We start from the raw sequence: 19,602 nt of genomic DNA, 5'->3' as shown, positions 1-19,602 counted from the left end.
GGTCCTGAGGGCGTCGTACGGTGACTCGTGCGACATTTTCTTCAAAGAATAGCTACCGTACGGTGACTCCTACGACATTTCTTCAATGGAGCAGCTACCGTACGGTAGCTACCGCGACCTTTCCTCGAGTGTAGTAGTTGCTATAAGGTGGCTGCTGGGATGTTCCGCCTGGCCCCGCAGGTGCCGTACAGCGACTCCTATGACATTTTCTTCGTAGGAGTAGCTGCCGTACGGTGACTTCTACGACATTTTCTTCGTAGGAGTAGCTGCCGTACGGTGACTTCTACGACATTTTCTTCGTAGGAGTAGCTGCCGTACGGTGGCTACTGCGATGTTCCGCCTGGCCCCGCAGGTGCCGTACGGTGACTCCTACGACGTTTTCTTCAAGGAACAGCTGCCGTACGGTGGCTACTGCGACCTTTCCCCACGTGTAGTAGCTGCCGTACGGTGGCTACCGCGGCCTTTCCCACATGCAGTAGCTGCTGTACAGCGATGGGTAACAAGTGATGGAACGCCTTGAAATACAGTTATACCTGCAAACGCCGTATAGTAGTAGCAGTTTACCCAAAACAAGTATCACTGTGTCTCAGCCGTTCCATCACTTATTACCTGTCGCTGTACGGTAGCTATTGGGATCTTTCGCCAAGTCGCATAGGTAGTGAATAGCAATGACGGGTTTTTCTTAGCACACGACAAGGGGAGGGTTCCCCCTGTTTCATGTCATTTCTAGAAACCAGGTCATGGGCTATATACACGGAACCAACTTCTCAATGCAAACCCTAACTAATTGTAGGCCCTCGCCTCCCAAACGAAATTTCCAATGCGTTTCGCCATCGCTACTCACATCTTTCCCCGTCCTCCTCATCCTCGGGTAAAAATGAAGACTTGCCTTGATCAGGTATCCTACCCATACTACTGCCTTTGATAATAGATACTGCTCGTTGTCTTCTCCTCTCGGCCTCTCGATCAACATTAGCGGCGCTACCGCTCGCCTTCGACTTTCTGAGGAGGGGAAATTTTTTAGGCAGGGACTTTCGCCGAGTTTTCTCTTCGGTATCCGTGTATAATAGCGGCGGCTCTTCAAGGGGGGTTGCAGGCTCTGCAACTTGAATTCGGGGTAAGCGTCGCGGAATGGGGTCTGAAAACTAGTTAGTAAAACACCTTTCACTAGACGAGGAACGGGTTTTGCAAACCCGGGGGAGCAGCAGAGATCTGAGAAGCAGGAGAGGCAGAGGTAGGACCGGAAGAAGCCTGGGGGGCGAGGGGAGGTGATCCTCCCACCGAGGTGGGGACTGATATCGATGCGAGCGGTGATTGCATGGCGCGTTTCCCGCGCGCCCCACCACTGGACAAGCTAGGGTCATCCATATAGGCTCTTAGTAGGTCGTCATCGTCGGAGAGATCAATGCACTCTTTTGATTTCACGGGTTTTGACGGGGGGGGCCAGGGGCCTTCCCTTGGAGCAAAGATAGGTCCAGGACTCTGGAATGAGTGGAGAAAGCTCCAGATAAAGTCTCTTTTGACGAACCAGGATAACGAAGTGCGGGCAGCATCTTCTTCCAGGGAGGTGGTCTGGCACGCCACCATGACGTTGTAAGCTATCATGACGTTGTAAGCAATCTTGTCGTATTCCTGATGGAACTCGGGCAGCCAGACGCCCTCCAAGGACCCGGTCCTTCGGATAGGGGATTGAGTCCGCGGGCATACCTCTCCAAATGATTGCAGCTCATCTTCGGACAAGGGGGGCAGCTTTTTGAAGAAGTCTTCACACAAAGATGCAACCCCTGCTGCAGTCATACTGGGCCGGACGGAGGTTACAGCATCGCTCAGTCGTCTCATGTCATTAAGCTTTGATGCAGCCTCGGGGTTTCGCGCCGGTATCGTGGGGAGCTTGCAGTGTTGTGGACCGATGCCGATGCTCTCCGCGTAAGCTGGGTCGAACCCTAGAGTCTTGGAAAACTCCCAAAGCTGCCTCCACTCCGGAATGCAAAAGCGATTGTTATATGCCTCGATCTTTGGCCGTGACATGTCGTCTGTGAACGAAACCCCACTAATGACCCAAGGCAATGGCTCGACACCACTATCGTTTGGCCTGGGATCTAGTGCTCTGTGAAGTGAGAAGAAATTGCGTATCACAAAAAGCCAAACTTCCCTGTAGGCTTGTACCCGGTAAACGTTATCTGGTAAAGGATTTCCTTCGGGTAGCCTGAGTGGTACTAGGGTGTCGCCACAAATGGTAAGCTGGGCGTGGATAGTTTCGGACCGAAAGCCAACTCGGAACGTAGCTGCTAGGCTATGTGCGGCGGCACCTCCTGCTCTGACGGAGGTAGAGAATTCTTCCGTTAGCCAGAAGGCCACATCGGCCATCACCCGAGAAAAATAGGACATCGATTTGATGTCCTCCCAAAAGGTATTCAAGGAGAGAATTCGGTAGTCGATGCTCTGCAACCTTGATTTGATGACGGACCTGTATTTCTTATCAGCAATCTTGAAAAACCATTTGTTGCTTTCCATGCCTTCCTCCACCGCCCTTGCATCCTCAACAAAGCGTGCTGGAGCAAGGCCTTCCAGATACTTCAGGGTCATCTCATCAATGGATTCGTGGAATCCCGGAATATCCTCGCCGATATAGTCCCATATCTTCGCCACACGGGTGAGATATCGAACATTCTCCTCAACACACCGCATCGGCAGGAATGCACCAAACCTCCCGCCGGTAAAGTTTTTCCAAACCCCTCGGTTGCGCAAGGCCTGTGTGATGGCATTCCGGTACTGATCAGAATATAGTAGCTGCTTCACCTTCGTGGGCGAGCTCATGGTAGCGAGTGTCGCGTCTGTGGCATTCTGGTCATTTTCCCGTTGGTATAGCAGGAGGTTTGCCCAGGTCTCCGCAAGCGTCGGTGCTTTGTGGAGCTCAAGAATATTCATCCGTAGCTTCTCCTTGGCCGCATTGCTGACTGCTACTTAATGTTAGGGGTTAGGAGAACTAACAACTCAGTAGACGCTTTCTCCAGCCACCCGAACAGCCGTGTATCATCAGTGAAGTGCTGTCTAGGTGGCTGAGGGCGGCGTATACACCACGGAGAACTCACAATCATCGTATAAATCAATCACCCACCACTTGTCTAGTTCCTCGGTAAAGAGCTGCCGCAACGCATGAATTCTGTGTTGTCCAGACTGGGCTTCCACCGTGACACCTGCAGGCAGAACTAGGAATGGATAACGAATACTGGCCTCGTGAACCCGATCGTTTTCGGTCATGCCCTGGGAGTCTGCCCGAGGCACTGTAACGCGCCCTAGAAGGGCCTTTTCTGGTTCCTCCCTGGGTTTAGTTTGGGCATTTATGGTTTGGGCATTTACAGGATTGATCCCCGTGGCCCTGACCGTTGTCTGCACAGCTTCGTCAAACATCTGTCGGCTAATGATGGCAGCTATGTGGTGTTCTTTGGCGCAGCGTTTTAGTCCACTTGTGTAAAAATGCATCAGCATTTTTTTGACGTGATCAGGTGATACCCTGCGCTGGTTTGTCGTATCTGCTCCCCTCCATTGAAAGTCGAGAGACGAAGCGGGCATGCGGAAGGAGCCAATCAAGGTGCGGTGGAGCTCCTCTTCTATTTTGAGCCCTTGAGCTTCCTTGGTGCGTGCAACCTCCTGAATATCAGTTTGATCAAGCGAAGGGATCTAGACCGATATATTAGGAATATACATAACTTAGGGGAGACACCACCTCACCTTGTTCTTACTCCTGCGAGCCTTCCTTGCTCCCTCTTTCCGAGTATTGCAATCGTCGGAGCCGCTTTGCGAGTCTTCACAGCGCTTCCTCTTTGGTGGACCCTTCGGGGGCAATCGCGGTCTGGGTTTCGTCCTAGGAGGCATCCTTCGTCGATGAAGTTTGGTGAGGTAAATGGATGATGAAAGGTATCAATTAGTGAGGATCTAGATGGGGGATGGAATTGCCATAGACTACGGTCTGCATGCAATTAATGAGTTAAGATGGGGGATGAAAGCAAACTTGGGTACACCACTATGAAAACAAACTTGCGTGCACCACGTGATCGTAGGTGAGTAAGCAAAGCAGGGTACGAAAAATCTAACCAGGACCGTCAGGCCCTATCTGTATTATGAATGTCTACACGAATGAGTACGAGTTGATCTATGAACTTCTCTGGAGGGGCTTCCATAGGGGCCCTTCGGCTTCGTTAAAGCTGTCACAAAATATTGTGCTGGACACGAAGTCAGGCGTCGTTGTGGGTTTAGGATATTAAAATCACCGGATACAGGGATAAAGTCCAGGTAAGCCTATATTGTATATATGAATGCCCGAGGAAGAATAGACCACAAAGAGAAGAATATGTAAACATAAATAAGCTAATAGTTTCCCTCCTCACTGCTTCCGCTTTCAAGCAACGCCACTGCCCTATCAACCATGGCTGGTGGCAACCACATTTGCATGACCCTCTTCGCGCCAATCTTCGACGCAGCAGTGGCCTCAGTCATCGTCTGCAAGAAATAAGCTTCCGTGTTGAGCTTCATTTCACTGGATTTGGGCCAAAGCCGATGGCCATTAGTCCGAACGCAAATCTTGAGACCTTCCAACAAACGATTGTTGACCTTCTTGTGTTCTGTTTTGTTCTATTTATGAATTAAATCCAGGAGAGGGTTCTAGGAATCACATACCAAATATTTTCAAGACAATTCTGGCTGGGCAATGCCCAGGCTCCTCACGATTTACTTCGGGACAAAGCCACATCAAACAGCGGATCATAAATATAAAGTACCATTGATCCCGCGGGGTCCCAAGCTTGGTCCCATCGGCCAAGACGAAGCGTTCCGGGCTCAACCGACTGTAACAAGTAGCAATTGGCGGAGGTGTATTTCGGCTTAAAACGTAACCAATCAGCAGGCAGAGATTATGAGAGGGCTCATCAAGGTCCAATGCTGCCGCAGCACGTCGCAAGAACGCTGATATGTGCGCTCCGGGTACACCCTCTGGATCGGAAGTTGATTTGTCGTATCTCTGCAACACTACACGCATACCGCTCGCATAGTCCGCGGGTGTTTCCTCTAGTGGCACTGAAAGAGGGAGACGTGTCACGGTCCGCAGGCGTTTTACCGCACTTTCCATAGCCTCCGCAGGAGTCTCCCGCCGCGCACGCTTCTTATTCGTATTAAACCCGGTGTACTCCAAAACCCTGGTGAATCGGCGGCCTGATAGGCAACCGTTATACGGTCCCGGGATGATCTCAATACACTCCCACCTAAGTGCTGACCTCAATGCTTCCAACCACTGATTTACCGTCAACAAACTGCCGGCCCGCATGGTTTCGAACATTGTGTCGACCCACGACATGCCCTTCTTAGAAAGACTAAGTGGGCCGCATCGTATATATCGTGTGGACGGGGCTAACGGTATACATCGAGAGGTATCAGGATTCCAGGACATGATCATTGACGCTAGGTCCAATGGCTGGATGATATCCAACTCCGACGCCGGGAAAGGAACAATGGGGTCTTTCCATGGCCGATCGTGCGATCTCTGATAAAACCGATCGATGACTTGATGCATTAAGGACTTTTCAAAGGGGTGCTCGGAGGTGCCGAAAGTTTCTAGCAAATTCTCCCTATTGGTAACTTCTACTGATGCTAGCGCTAAATCTTCTGGTGTCGACCCGATTGCGGCAGCGGCAGAGATTGAGCACATGGTGCTATGCTGCTCTCGCAGAGATTTCAAAACGACTTCCTGTAGTTGTGGAACCATGAATCTTACACCGTTAGTCCCGCTCTTATTAGAAATAAGGATACGCTAACTTACTTTCTTATGGCCTGTCGCAGCATAGTTGTCGCAGTATCAGTGGAGATTATCTCTTCAGCTGATAGCATGGACATTGAAATCTCCCGCCGCGCAGCAGCTGCATCGCCGAAATGAAACTTAACGCTAGCCAGGTGCGAAAGGATCAATGTTCTATTATGAACATCCCTACACCAGTTCGCTGTCCGCGATTCCGGCTTGGGAATTGCACGAAGATCAATCTTCCCCGGAAGAAGAAATGGCCAGGCAAAATTATCGAGATTTTGTTGAAGGCCGATGTATTGCCATACACGAGTAGGTATGTGAGAACGATTGCCGGTAAACATAAAGATGGCGAGCCGCTCCACGGTGGCGATAGCTTCGGCCGCAATGAGCCCCGATTGCTTCTTATTTTTCACCCACAAAGCGATCAATCCGTCCAGTAGAATTCGAAATATATAAGACATATCCCGAAGAATCGCGGGAAACACCGATGGCTCGTAGAGCCGCATCCATGTCCCATACAAAGCCCTCGCGCGGCCCGTCCACAGTAGTGTAGGTCGTATGATGTGCTCACATATGTAGTCCCACGTTCGATTCTCCTCTTTCAGCGCCTGGAAATCAACACTGATAACAGGCTCAAAACGGGAACCGACTCTTCCGTTCGCTACTGCGTTGACGATGCCGTTATCAAATGCCGTGAACGGTGCACCGGCGGACACGCCATGGAAATACTTAGTCTGTTTATCCGTGTGTACCTTGCCAAGCTTTTCGGGTGCGCAAAGAGTGCAGGTATAGGTACCTAATACAATTAGTGAGTTAAACAAGAGAGGGAGAGAGGGGGGGGGTGTAGGTACCTAGGCCCAGGAGGAATTCGTTTGGCCTGTGGCGGCAGTATTGCTTCAACATGCTGTATCCCTGGAAGAGTACAACCTTCACTACTGCCGAATCTGGCTCCTCGTCGTCGTCGTTGTCGTCCATTAGATTCTCCTCACGGAGATGACGGTTTATTGGGTCAATGACAGCGGACTGATAGGTTTGTGGGGCTTTCAATGCCTGAAAGCTACAAACTGATGGACTAAACGCCATTGGAAAGATTCTCAACCCAGCTCCGCGTACATTGAGGTAGTCCCGGGTGACCTCCTTGGTGTCGAAAAGAGTGGACTTCGCTTCATAGCTTGTGGTACCATCACCCTCATCAGTAGTTGCACTTTCAATAGACACATTGGTGGCTAAGGCATATATGAACGTCGAGACTGAGCCAGCATCGTACATTCTTGAAAGTGAATAAGCTAGGGTGCCATCGGAACAATCCCTCGATCGGATGCAGACGTCCTGGCCAATCTCGTAAATATGGAGTGTTATCTCTTGACGTATCCAGTAATGCTCTGGACAAGCCGCGAGAAACTCCGGCCACCTCTCAACCATCTTGGAGTAAAGGATCCGCCAATCCTTTCTATCCATATCGGCAGTGTTTAAACCCCCTAACTTCCAAGTCATGGTGACTCCGTGCCTGCTAAGCCGCCGAGTCGTCATCATGATATTGCAGATATATATCAATAGCTGCTGGGCATGCGGTCGACTCATTGCTGACCGTCTTAGCGCCTGACTGGCAGTGAAAGTGTGATTGTCTATGTCGAGAGCCTGCTCGTCCGGTTTTGGCCTCATCACGATGAATATCTCTTGATTATCGACCTCTGCGATGCGCATTGTTCGACGAAAGAAAGAGTGCTCGGCGGTGGACGCTCGATAACTCTGATACGGCTTATGCCATTGGCAAAAGGACAGTTTTCCGTTTGAGAGATTCCCCCGCTCATCCCCTCCGATATTGGTATTGGGCATCGCATCGATGCTTAGAAAATCGAGATGGTGGATATTAAGAATATTATCCCTCATGTCTCCTTCCTCTGTAAACTCAATGTTTTCGGCAGCCCAATCAAGTGAACCTTTGGTGTTCAAAAGCCTAGCTGCCATGGTGTAGGCGACCCCCGGCTCGCAAATCTTCATATCTGACACATATTCCTTGACAGTTTGTGATGTATGCGTGACGATGTCTTCATCAACCTCTACCTCGTAACGCGCATTGTTCGATACAGGTTCATCCAGAGCCTGTCCAACAACCGGCAAGAATCCAAATTCTTCCTCGTCCTCATCATCGTCAGGATCTTCTGTTTCTTCGCCTTCTGTTTCTTCGCCTTCTGTCCCCTCGCCCCCTGTCCCTTCGCCTTCGGTCCCTTCGCCTTCGGTCCATTCGCCTTCGGTCCATTCGCCTTCCGTGTCCCCATGCCCATCAAGTGTAATGGAGTTGAGAGTTCTCACAACTTCGGCTTCAGTAGGGTCGACCTCTTGCGCGGATGTGTTGGAGATGTTTTCAACGTCCCTTGCTCTCTGTCTTTCCTGGCGGGTTTCGAAAAACGCAGGATCCCTTGAAACCACACGCCCGAGCAGCCTCCGACGAATAAGCTGGGATATAGGTTCCATTCCTGGAATCACCAGATCGTCTGTGTCCTTTTCCACACTCCGTTGAGGATGCTGGCGTCGGTGAGAAGAGACTTCCGGACGTCGTGACCTGGTTAGATGTTATCAATGAGCAAGCTCACACCGAATCAAGGGAGTATCGTTACCTTCTTCGGGCTGGGACCCAGCCATCATCACTCGGCTGACGATGCTGGCCTAGGCGAGAGGAGACCTCCGGACGCTGCGAGCTGCTTGGCTTTATCAGTCAACAAACTCACGCCAAATCGAGGAAGCATCATTACCTTCTTCCTGCTGGGACCAATTCGTCATGGGGAATACTGGGGACTTCACTGAGCGAGCTAGAGATTTCGTCAGTGCCACCGTTCCATCACTGTATGGGGATATTTCAGAGGCTTCTGAAAACTAAATTCACAGGCAAACATGCCATCATACGCCTTTTATTCTGGTAGAAACGTTATACATAAAGCGGAAGGGAGGAGGGTTCTCACCCATCATCACCATCCTCGAGCAATCTCGGCATTGTAAATTATTGTGTCCAATCGATTATGACTGGAATATCAACGACGAAGATATGTTTGTTAGAAGATTCATTGCCTATAGACAAACTCGGACCAGGGTATGCAAAGACGCTACCGCCTCGCCTGTCGGCAGGAAGCCGTTGCGCCTAGATGCGAAACTGCTTTCATTTGGCCGGGAGTAGATATAGGCAATTTTATTTAGCTTCCTGCGACTTGTAAAGCTAGTGGTGAACATACTTATAGCAACATCCATAGGGGAGATTGAAAAAGATATCACGAAAATGTGTCGAGGCCTGAATTTCGAACGATGTTGGTGTTGACAATCGAATATCTAAATGTTAGTGCGAGAGGATAGTATTATCTCTCAAGGATAATTTAGACAATTCTCCATACCTACTTGCATTTTCAGAGCCGTCTCTAAATTCTACTTGTATGATTGGTTGATGGGAGATCGGCGCCAATCAGGTTACCGGAATTTGGAGCTGGAGTATTGTCGGCTCAGATCGACTCTAGGCTATCAATCGGTATGACCCTCCTAATGAGGCTAGAGTCACTCACGGGTGAAGGCGGATCCTGTCTGATGGCGGACCTCAGGGATTTGAGGCCAATAGCAGAGTTAAGCCCGGGGCGCCAAGGATATATTACTACGGCAACAACCATCAGACAGGATGCGCCGTGAGCGACTGTACTACCGTTTGCAGAGCCAGATCTTCACAAGAGTAATTTCACTGTTTCCGAACACGACCAATATTGCATGACATACAAAAGGTGGACATGGCCCGCGCTTTTTATATAGTATGCAATAGTGGTCGTGTTCGAAAATATCAGCATGTATGGTGCGCCCACTCTTAAAGGTAAGCGGAAAGTGAAGCGAGGTCGATGGCTAAGAGGCGAGCACACAAATATTTCTTGGCCCTCTCTGCTCGGTATCACAACCAGTTCCCCCCCCCGAAAAGAACCAAAAAATGCAACAGGGATAACTTGTATGGAGTGGCGGTGGTCTCTTATATAAATCATTACTGTTTCTGTCACTTGCATTTTCTGGCTCTTTTCGTGGTAAACAAGTAGTTGTGAAGTTAGAGACTTTGCGCAAATAGAGCCAGCTCTATATTCTGATTATCTGATTTGTTGGTCATGTGATCGGCACCAATCAAGTTGTCGGAAAATGGAGCTGGCAGTGGTGCAGCAAAATGGCCCCATATTGCCGCCACAATTGTTCCACGTCGTCATGTCACCTTTAAGAGTACCGCCATAAAATTACTTGTATGGGAAACTTCTGGTGCAGATCGATGCCATTCAACCAATCATTCAATTGGTAATAGCCAATTTTTCGAGTTTTGGCGGTAGTACACCGCTTTAAACACGTTTCTTAATAGTGCTGAGTCCTATCAAAGTACATCTATTATCTGATAAAAGAGATAGCGGGGTCTATTAGGAAAGTGACGGTGAATCCGCTTTTTGGTGGTCGGCATTTTCATAACAGTTTAAGGGATAACAGCGGGACTCTCTGCATACTCGCGATGATCTATGCTTTCCGGTTGAGATGTTCAGTGTAGATTGTGTAGCTAGAGGTTCAAGCTTATCTTTTAGGTACATTGCCAAGACGATGTAATAACGAGTGATTGGTGGTGACTCCCCGCGCGTAGATGATATTGTAAGCCCCAGTGAGCCAGAGTGAGGTCCGCGACATTCATTTTGGATGTTTAATCACCGTATTGAGTAATTCTTATAATAAATAAGTGGCTAGTAATGCCATGATAGAGAGATAATATCCTGGGAACTAATGTACTTGCCCAGATTGGGCTATTTATGGCGCGCACACTCTTAAAGGTGACACGGTGTTGGCCGGCTGTTGTGTTCACTCTCTCTGTTTCTATTTCTTCTCAACGACGATCCGAGACGAAAATACGTAGAATGAATAAAACTTCGATTAAGACAAAACGAGAGCAACAAGATGTATGTGATGATAGACAGGGAGATAGCGAGCTAGTTATTAGGTCGTTCCGCTGCGGACACCTTTACAAAGGGATTGTCCACATTTCCACATGCTGTACTGACTAATACGTGACAAATCGCTTTACGGCAAATGTGCCCAACAACGGTGACATGTTTGCTATTTTAAGGGTATAAATGGGTATAATACTGTTCCACTTTGTTCAGTCTTGGCGCTTTTTACATACTAAAATACCGAATTTCAAGCTTGAATAACTTTTTAACCAGGAGAGATATCAAAAATCTGGTCGGTAAAATTATTCTCATCACTAGTACTTCAATTTTACCGACCGGAATTCTCATAATTTGTTTCGTTGCAAAGCTATTCAACCTCGACCTCGCCCCAATTTTTTGACTACCTTTATGATTGGGCACCATATATCCCAACTAGGCAGGGACAGACCAGAATATTACCCGATTAGGCAAAAGAAATGATGCGACATTGGGGGCCGCTGCACCAAAGGTACACCAACTTCAAATACCTTTAGCACCTCAACCAGAAGATTTGAATTAATTTTCCTCCTATAGAACGATTCTTTGCCTTCTGTTCTACAATTCCATAGAGTCAAAATAATCTTAGGTGTTGTGGTGGTGGAGGAGTTATCGTCAGGAGTTAGGACGCAAAGTGCTCCGGTTATAGGTGTCCCCAGCTATCCCCCCATAATTATACTAGCGCCTTACCTGACGGTGAAATCGCTGTACTTGTACAGTCGCAACTCGATATGCCGGATCTCAATACACCGGATCGCTTGCTATCCCGTATGACATCATCTGGGATTTTAATTTTCTTACTGCAAAATTAATTTGCTATCCCCGATTTTTTGCTATCCCGTACGAAATCCTCCGAATCTTGGCAATCCGGCATATCGAGTTGCGACTGTAGTTTTTTTACGTTTCCGAACTGGACTGGATCTGCATATGGGCGTAAATCGTGCTTGGCAACTAGATTTTGGTGGTATGCAGACCCAGTTCAGTTCGGAAACGTTAGAAAACTACGAGTACTGTCATTGGTTAAAGTAAGCGGGTCTCGTGCATTAGTGAGAGGTGACATTAGGTGTAAAACATCACTGCTGCAGCTGACCCACTCTGAAAACCGAAAATGATCAGAGAATCAAAGAGTTGGGTGTCTTCTCCTTGTATTTGGATGTGAATTGAACGTCGGAGTACCGGGGTAGGCCGAGGCCTGCTCAGAGTAGAGCATGGTGCGCATAGGTGTAGCATTAAGAACCAGAAAGCGAATACCGCTAATTCTCTCGAGAAGCTATGGTGGGTAGCCTAAACGGTGAAATTTCTCTAATTCCCATACAAAAAGAAATTCCTCTGAAGTTGACACACCCACCCTCTATGCCTTCTCGCGCCATAAGTATCTGCACGAATTCGTGAAGTTTGATACGCCAATTCGCCTTCTTCGGACTTACCACATACAAATACGGAGATAGTGGATTATCCGAGAATTAACGGTACACCCGTTGTGGGCCGGGTTCTTTTGTTTGTGTTCAGTCTCTGTTTCTTTTCGTCTTCGGCTTTACGACGATTCGATAACAAAATAAAATAAAATCTTATTGCCAGGGAGAAATCAAAATGAAACTTCTCTGACGATACTAACGACGGATGATAAAAAGGGAAGGAAAGAAAAAAGAAAAAGCGAGCTAGCTATAAGGTTGTTCCGCCGTGAACACCTTTACAAAGGATTGTCCACGTAATCACGTGCTGTACTGACTAATACATGACAAATCGCTTTACAGCAAATGTGCCCAACACCGTTTGATTCTTGTTGTTAGTCACACCCGAGAATCTCGGCTACGGACGTCGAAGGGTCGGCTAACTACAGCGACTTACAGTCATTTGGCGAATACACCCATTTGGCTAGCAGGGATTAAGGCTAATAAGAATCGGGATATCTTACTGGTTGCTGTAGGGATTAGAGATACGATCAGATCCCGATAAGATTAGATTAGATCAGTGATTAGTGATGCCTGTCCTTAGCTCAGACATTTAGTATAGTTCTCGTTCTGCTAGATCTTCTCTTAATATAATCATCGTTCGTGCTATGGAATTAGTTTATCATCAGGATCATCTATATAGAAGCGAAGCAAACTGCATCCATTTATATATCTGTACCTACACGAGACAGCCTACAACGGCCAATATTGCATGGTGCTCACGGGGGTACGGTGCAACAACTAAGAACGACAAATAAAGCTTATGGATACGATTCTCTATTCAAAATAAGGGCTTCTGTCCATTTTTCTCGAGTTCTCCATACCCCCGTGAAGGAGTCTACCATACAAAAAGGTGTTGGCCGTGTTCGGGGGCGCTGCCGATCCTCTGTTCCGAAAACGGTGTGGTGATAGACCTAATTTTAACGACAAGTGGTATACACTACTACTTCAAGTTAGCCTGTGAAACCAATCAGATAATCCGAATTTAGAGCTGGAAACCCTCCCCACACGGGCCACACCATCTTTTTTGGGCGACTTAGCGCGGAAGCCACAGTACGCCACAGAGAGATTGTGCAACTGTGTTTCTCCGAGGCGCTGTGGCGCGGGGGCGAGGCTTAGGGCCACGATGAGGCGTGAAGAGCAACGTGGCTTAGTCTTAAAATACTGTACTATCCCTTGGCCTGGTGAGACATGCAGATTCGGGAACCTCCAAACTAGGCAAGTTTGGACTGTGGCCTAGTGGCTTTGCCATGGGATATACATATGGCTGAGCTCGCTGCCACGGAGGCAAAGGCACTGGGCCACAGTCTAAACTTGCCTAGTTTGGAGGGTCCCGAATCTGCATGTCTCACCAGGCCATGGGATAGAAGGCCAAAGCGCAAGGATACAAATAAACTTGACGAAATCCCTTGGCGGTGCCGGGATCTTTATCGATAGCTGACTCGCCATCGAGCCAAACAGAATACATGTCTCCGATTTTGCTCTGACGAAGGGATGAGTCGATGACACCCATTTCTGGATCGCTGAGACGGGGAAGCTCTGAACCTGACGCAAGGCTTGAAGGGAGATCGCAGTCTACTGGGTGATGGCGGACAGGGCAAAAAAGAGACAGCCAAGCCAACTTTCACTTGGCGACAATAAATCCCTAAACTACATATATCTTACTCCTCAACAGTAATGCATATTTTTTAGAGAAACAATACTATATTCATTTAGACATAGGCCGTCTTCACGAGAATATAGTTTTTGTTTTAATTCTTTGTGTTGTGGTGAAAAGCCTTAGGGTGTACTCGCAGTTTTCTAACGTTTCCGGACTGGACTGGTCTGCATATGGGCGTAAATCGTGCTTGGCAACAATATTTTGGTCGTATGTAGACCTAGTCCAGCCAAAAAACTACGAGTAGGTTTTAAACTCCTGGCGCTATTCTACTCGCGACCAGCAACAAGAACCCGAATATGCAGCTGCAAGTCTTTGATGTATTTTTGACTTCTACTCCAATGGTAATTGCTGGTCGCGAGTATGCGCTATAGCAGGGATATTCTGCATATTCGCGTCATTACAACGGAACCCTCGCATCTCCGCGGGTTTCCGCGCACACACATGCGGAGATGGTAGTTGGGTTGGCAAGAAGAACCTGAACATAGAAACGCGCTAGCAGCCGTCAAATTGGTTGCTACAAGAGAAACTATGGTCAGGTTCTTCTTGCCGGGCCCATGTACTTCGGTAGTAGTGGAGCCGCCAGGTGTCTTCTCACTTACCCCTACCACCGAAGTACAAGGCTCTGGGATTTAGTGAGTGAACTGATTCTCCCCTGTCAACACCCAATTTTGTTCATTTACTTAATGCCAGACCCTTGTACAGCGAGAGCGGGGGCTCTTCCCACTCGCTAACAGGCAAATACCCGCTGTCTAATTTTTGGTCGACAACCTACCTTTAGACAACGAATAAACCTGCGACAGCATTTAGACAATGGTGAGAAACGAATAGGTACCGCGAATCTACGATCTACGAGGTTCCCTTCATATTGGTAAAATAATAGCCTGATATATCATTGCCAAGAGAAAGGCGAGTGAACCATCACAGCGAGTGGACCATCATTCGCGGTATATTTCCGGTCTGCGCATAAAAGCCTGTTTTGGCTCTGATCTTCCTTTGTCCTTCCTATTAGTCATTCGTGTGAGATATCAGTCATACGGGCTCGTACGGAGCGGAGTCATACCACTGAATCATTATAACGTTTCGTTATATTAATAGGATAGCAAGGATTGCCAGCACACCGAACAGGCTCGAGGCGCCCATTAAAAGCAAAAACACAAGGAAGGTTACACAGTCAGCCTTGGTTTGCAACTGGCCCAATCAGTAATCAAAGGGGTTGACACCCACCTTTCGTATTACCCTTAAAGGGGCATTTCCCCCCCTCTTTTTTCTCGTTCTCTCTAAACCTCGACATGACTAGCCCAACATCCCCCCCCCCACCACTACAGAATACCCCCTACCAAATCCCAAGTATTTCGATATCATCCCAGTTGACCAGTGGGATCCGGCTCATTATATCGAGTTTTCAGCCCAGCGCAGACAAGCCTCGAAGCATGGACTACAATACCTTGACCGGAGCCGACCACCCTCGAAGAACCAGAAATTTCATGGCATCAATACCTATCGATGGGGCATGGCCTTGCGTTCCTTCGAGGAGGAGGAGGGGACTAGGAGATGCGAGAAAGCGAAAGCCCTCTTGAGGGATGGTGGTAAAGAAAGGGTTAACCCCCCCCCCCCCCCCCCCCCAAGAAAGACTACCATCGCGGGGGTGTGGTGGTTAACTCGCCTAGAGACTACCATCACGGTATGTGATGGTTAACTCGCCCCTGAGACTACCACCACGGCATGTGGTGGTTAACTCGCCTAGAGACTACCATCACGGTATGTGATGGTTAACTCGCCCCTGAGACTACCACCACGGCATGTGGTGGTTAACTCGCCTAGAGACTACCATCACGGTATGTGATGGTTAACTCGCCTAGAGACTACCATCACGGTATGTGATGGTTAACTCGCCTAGAGACTACCACCACGGTATGTGATGGTTAACTCGCCTAGAGACTACCATCACGGTATGTGATGGTTAACTCGCCTAGAGACTACCACCACGGTATGTGGTGGTTAACTCGCCTGAGACTACCGTCACAGAATGTGCTGGTTAACCCGCTTACTGTGTCAATCCAGTTACAACTGTGGAACGGTACGAGGTGGGGACGGGCAGTATTTCTCGTGCACCTGTTTAAAAGATTACTTTACGGTCAACTAACCTTTCTATACAGATCAGACGGTTATTTCGCGCGTGGTTCGCCGAAAACTTTTCCCCCCGAAATTCTCGAGGATCCAGGAGTACGGGACGTGCCACTATTGTAACGGGTGATATCACTTTCAACCAAAGTGTTGTTGGTGGCACGCTCAGCAACAATCTCGCTCACTCTACCAACTGCGGAAACGAACCAAGAAATGCATCAAACGTTGAGGCATGCTTTTACCTCCTGTCTGCCGCTTTTGTTCCCATGCTTATCATCACTGCTTGACAATAGGGCCATTTTGTTCAACGACTAGCACATGAATCTGATGAAGATTTTCAATCCATATTAGAGGACACACCGAGCCCGCGCACTCCAAGCCCGGAATCAACCTCAGCGCAGCAGACCTTTTGGGCCGTTTACCGTGACATCCCGGAGAAATGGAAACTAAAATCTACCGAACGTGTGGTAGAGGATATCATCCATGATGCCTGCATGGCTACTGACTCGAATTTCATGTCTAAATCATCACTTTTGCCATCCTTCGTTATCGATTTGGGGGACGAGGATGTCAAGCGCCTTTTTCTCCCCCCCGAATTGGATGAAATCAACGCAGCCATGCCAGGTTTGCCTCCACCGGACGATGTTCTGTTGGGTTATCTCGGAGAGTTTGCCAGTGTCAGATCTGTCGAAGAACTGAGAGCTACACTTCACAAGAACCATTACATTCCAGAGGGTGGTACTTTTGACAATGCGCGCGATGGCAATAAGTTCTACGCCTACTTGGCCTTGAACACCATGTAGGTATGACGAATATACCCACTCTGTTTCGCAATCCTCTAACATCCTTTGTAGGCTAAACATATATGCATCCCCGAATCGGCCGCTGACCAGTGATCACTGCGAGGATTGGTTTACGTCCTCCGTGTGGGCCTCAATAATCGATAATTACATAATGTCGATCCCAGGTATTACTCTGGACCGAAAAGAGACCCACCTCCGAGCAACTGGCATCCGGAAGAACCGTTCCCGAACACGAACTGGCAAGGGAAATTATCGTAAAAGTGGTCGGCATTACGACGGTATAATCCATTCAATCGGTGAAGGTTGTGTTGAATACGTGGTGCTTGAGGCTTCAGCGTCTGAAAAGGGGGGTGAGACATCGACAAAATACTTGGATGATTGGCTCAAGATTGGGAGGGGGCTACGCGACATGATGAACGTCCTGCACCTGCAAGCTAATCATAACCCAAAGTTTTTGCCACACCTCCAGGCCATCGGAATCATGAATTCAGCATCTACATTCCAATATTCTCGTATGGTCAGCCCTGTGGGTAACATCTGCTTGCTCAAACGTGAGGATGTACTTACTATTCCTGCTGGACTTAACGGGGGTTTGGGGCAATTGCTACACATCATCACGAGTATGGTGAAACTACGGGTAAGTTTTACTGCCGTTATTTCCAAATTGGTACTGATACCTGTGACACTCGGTAGAGAACAGTTGATATGACGAGGTCATGGATTGTTAGCGCTGTGGAGGGCGGGCTTACGCCGGAGGAGTTGGATAGAGAGTTGAGAGAAGGTTTTAAGTCTTACCCGGCACGATTGAGTTGGGCAGATGAGGCAGATTGACGGGGCTGTTTTTTTTTTGGTGTTTCTTATTGGCGTTATGGTCCTGGGATATATTTTTAGGGGGTAGGGTATGATTCTTTTTTTTCGTGTTTCTTATTGGCATTATATTTTTAAGATATTTCATTTAGAGTTGGGCATGATTACTCTTTGTTTTCTTTACTATTTTTTTGACGTTTCTTGGTATTATGGTTCCGGGATATATTTTTAGGAGTTGGTATGATTACTTTTTTGTATGCGATGAATAACATTACATCATTAACAATGATAGCCTGATTGGGTTTTAACAAGTCCTTCCTTTCGTGTATAGTACTCTATCCTAGGGTTTTCGCTGTTGGCCAATCAGGCTGCCGGATATCATTTGATACATTACCAGATGACGTTAAATAAAACCGAAAAGATAAATCAATCCATCAAACAACCGATCCGTAAATATACTCGAACAATTACATCAATTTCAGTACTGTCGTGTGGTTGCCATATCCCCGTGGGCGCGTCCAATTCCCATGCAAAAATGTTTAGGTGACAACCAAACCTTACCCCCCCGTGATGCTGTACATACTCATCTTCGATCACACGGCCCCAGAGTCAGCAAATGTAATCTGTGCGATAATAAGCACGTCTAACCTTTTAGTCCTAAAGTAAGAATCCAACGTTGTTTGCTTTTTCACCGGTTTGCGGGGCTTATCGGCTACATAGGCTTTATCGTGGCACGCCTGCGCGATCGTTACCCCTCGCTCGATTGCGCAGCAGTCTTCGTCTGTAAGCGTTTCTTTGTAGTGCCAGCGATACATGGCGTTAGTTGGGGTTGTGTAGTATAGTTGGTGGATGAAGCTTTATATTCCCAGCACGACGCACACACTTTGCATCCCGATGAATTTTTGATGGTTTCCTATGGACCTGCGGAAGCATATCTTTCCTTCTCTAGTTCCGGTGCATCAAATAGGGTTTATTTAATTGTGGGTTGTGACTTTCATTTTCCTGCAGTTATCCGATCATCAGTAAAGCACGGGCGGTCACCAGTAATCACCCGTTATTTTCTAGTAATCCAAGCGATTGGCGTTTCAGTCTCCCAAAAAAGCGAATGGACTAGGGTGTAGCGAAAAGTGATCAGAATCTGATAAGACAAATACACCTATTCACCGTAACATTCACTTATCAGATTCTGATCACTTACCCTCAACACCCGGTACAGTACGATGCCAGTCGTGAGCGTCAGGCGCGGCGTCGCAACGCCGCGCGCGCAACCAGATTTCCACAACCTTTTCACGGTGGGTTGGTACACAAGATATTAAATGTCAAATTATTGTTATTTATCTACTATTTAACAACTATACAAAAATTCAGCTCTCCAAAGGATCAATTGTGGTTGCTGTGCTGGTACCCGTGATGGTTCGGGGGGCGTTGCGATGCCGCGCCTGACGCTCACGACTGGCATCGTACTGTATAAGGCTCTGGCATTAAGTGAGTGAACTAAATGGGCTGTTGACAGGTGAGGATCTGTTCACTTAATGCTAGAGTGATTGTGGTTGTACTCGCAGCAGGTAACAAAACCTTGCAGCTGCATTTTCGGGTACTTTAGGCCTGTCGCGAGTATAAGCGACCGTACGGCACCTCAGCCAGAGTGATACTGGTTGCATAGGCGACCGTACGGCACCACAGCCAGAGTGATACTGGTTGCATAGGCGACCGTACGGCACCTCAGCTAGAGTGACAATGTGTGAAGAAGCAACCGTACGGCAGCTTGGTTTAGAGTGATAATGTATGAAGAGGTGACTGTACGGCACCACAGCCAGAGTGACAGTGTATGAAGAAGCGGCCGTACGGCACCTCAGCCAGAGTAATAGTGGTTGCATTCGCAACCGTACGGCACCACAGCCAGAGTGATACTGGTTGCATAGGCGACCGTACGGCACCATAGCTAGAGTGATAATGTATGAAGAAGCGACCGTACGGTAGTATGGTTTAG

At 48.1% G+C, this 19,602-nt stretch overlaps 3 protein-coding genes across 3 annotated transcripts; 1 reads left to right on the top strand and 2 right to left on the bottom strand.

Moving 5' to 3' along the window:
* Positions 1 to 836: 836 nt before the first annotated feature.
* LAJ45_05923 (uncharacterized protein) lies at positions 837 to 3,876 on the bottom strand (the record flags this gene model as incomplete). The annotated part of the gene is made up of 4 exons (XM_046115491.1): positions 837 to 1,138; positions 1,194 to 2,960; positions 3,093 to 3,681; positions 3,733 to 3,876. The coding sequence occupies 4 exons, from the start codon at positions 3,874 to 3,876 to the stop codon at positions 837 to 839; spliced, it is 2,802 nt and encodes a 933-aa protein (XP_045971540.1).
* Positions 3,877 to 4,368: 492 nt separating this feature from the next.
* On the bottom strand, positions 4,369 to 8,786 carry LAJ45_05922 (uncharacterized protein; the record flags this gene model as incomplete). Its single annotated transcript, XM_046115490.1, has 7 exons — positions 4,369 to 4,622; positions 4,678 to 5,762; positions 5,813 to 6,590; positions 6,646 to 8,357; positions 8,413 to 8,493; positions 8,548 to 8,604; positions 8,755 to 8,786. The coding sequence occupies 7 exons, from the start codon at positions 8,784 to 8,786 to the stop codon at positions 4,369 to 4,371; spliced, it is 3,999 nt and encodes a 1,332-aa protein (XP_045971539.1).
* Positions 8,787 to 15,834: 7,048 nt separating this feature from the next.
* Positions 15,835 to 17,636, top strand: LAJ45_05921 (uncharacterized protein; the record flags this gene model as incomplete). The annotated part of the gene is made up of 6 exons (XM_046115489.1): positions 15,835 to 15,865; positions 15,940 to 15,955; positions 16,035 to 16,101; positions 16,296 to 16,801; positions 16,857 to 17,442; positions 17,499 to 17,636. 6 exons carry the CDS (start codon positions 15,835 to 15,837, stop codon positions 17,634 to 17,636), a joined length of 1,344 nt encoding a protein of 447 aa, XP_045971538.1.
* Positions 17,637 to 19,602: the final 1,966 nt, after the last annotated feature.

Source organism: Morchella importuna (assembly GCF_003444635.1).
Source record: "Morchella importuna strain M04M26 chromosome Unknown Morimp01GS016, whole genome shotgun sequence".
Classification (NCBI taxonomy): domain Eukaryota; kingdom Fungi; phylum Ascomycota; class Pezizomycetes; order Pezizales; family Morchellaceae; genus Morchella; species Morchella importuna.
The sequence above is the reverse complement of the archived record's forward strand: the minus strand, read 5'-3'. Positions and strand labels throughout refer to the sequence as shown.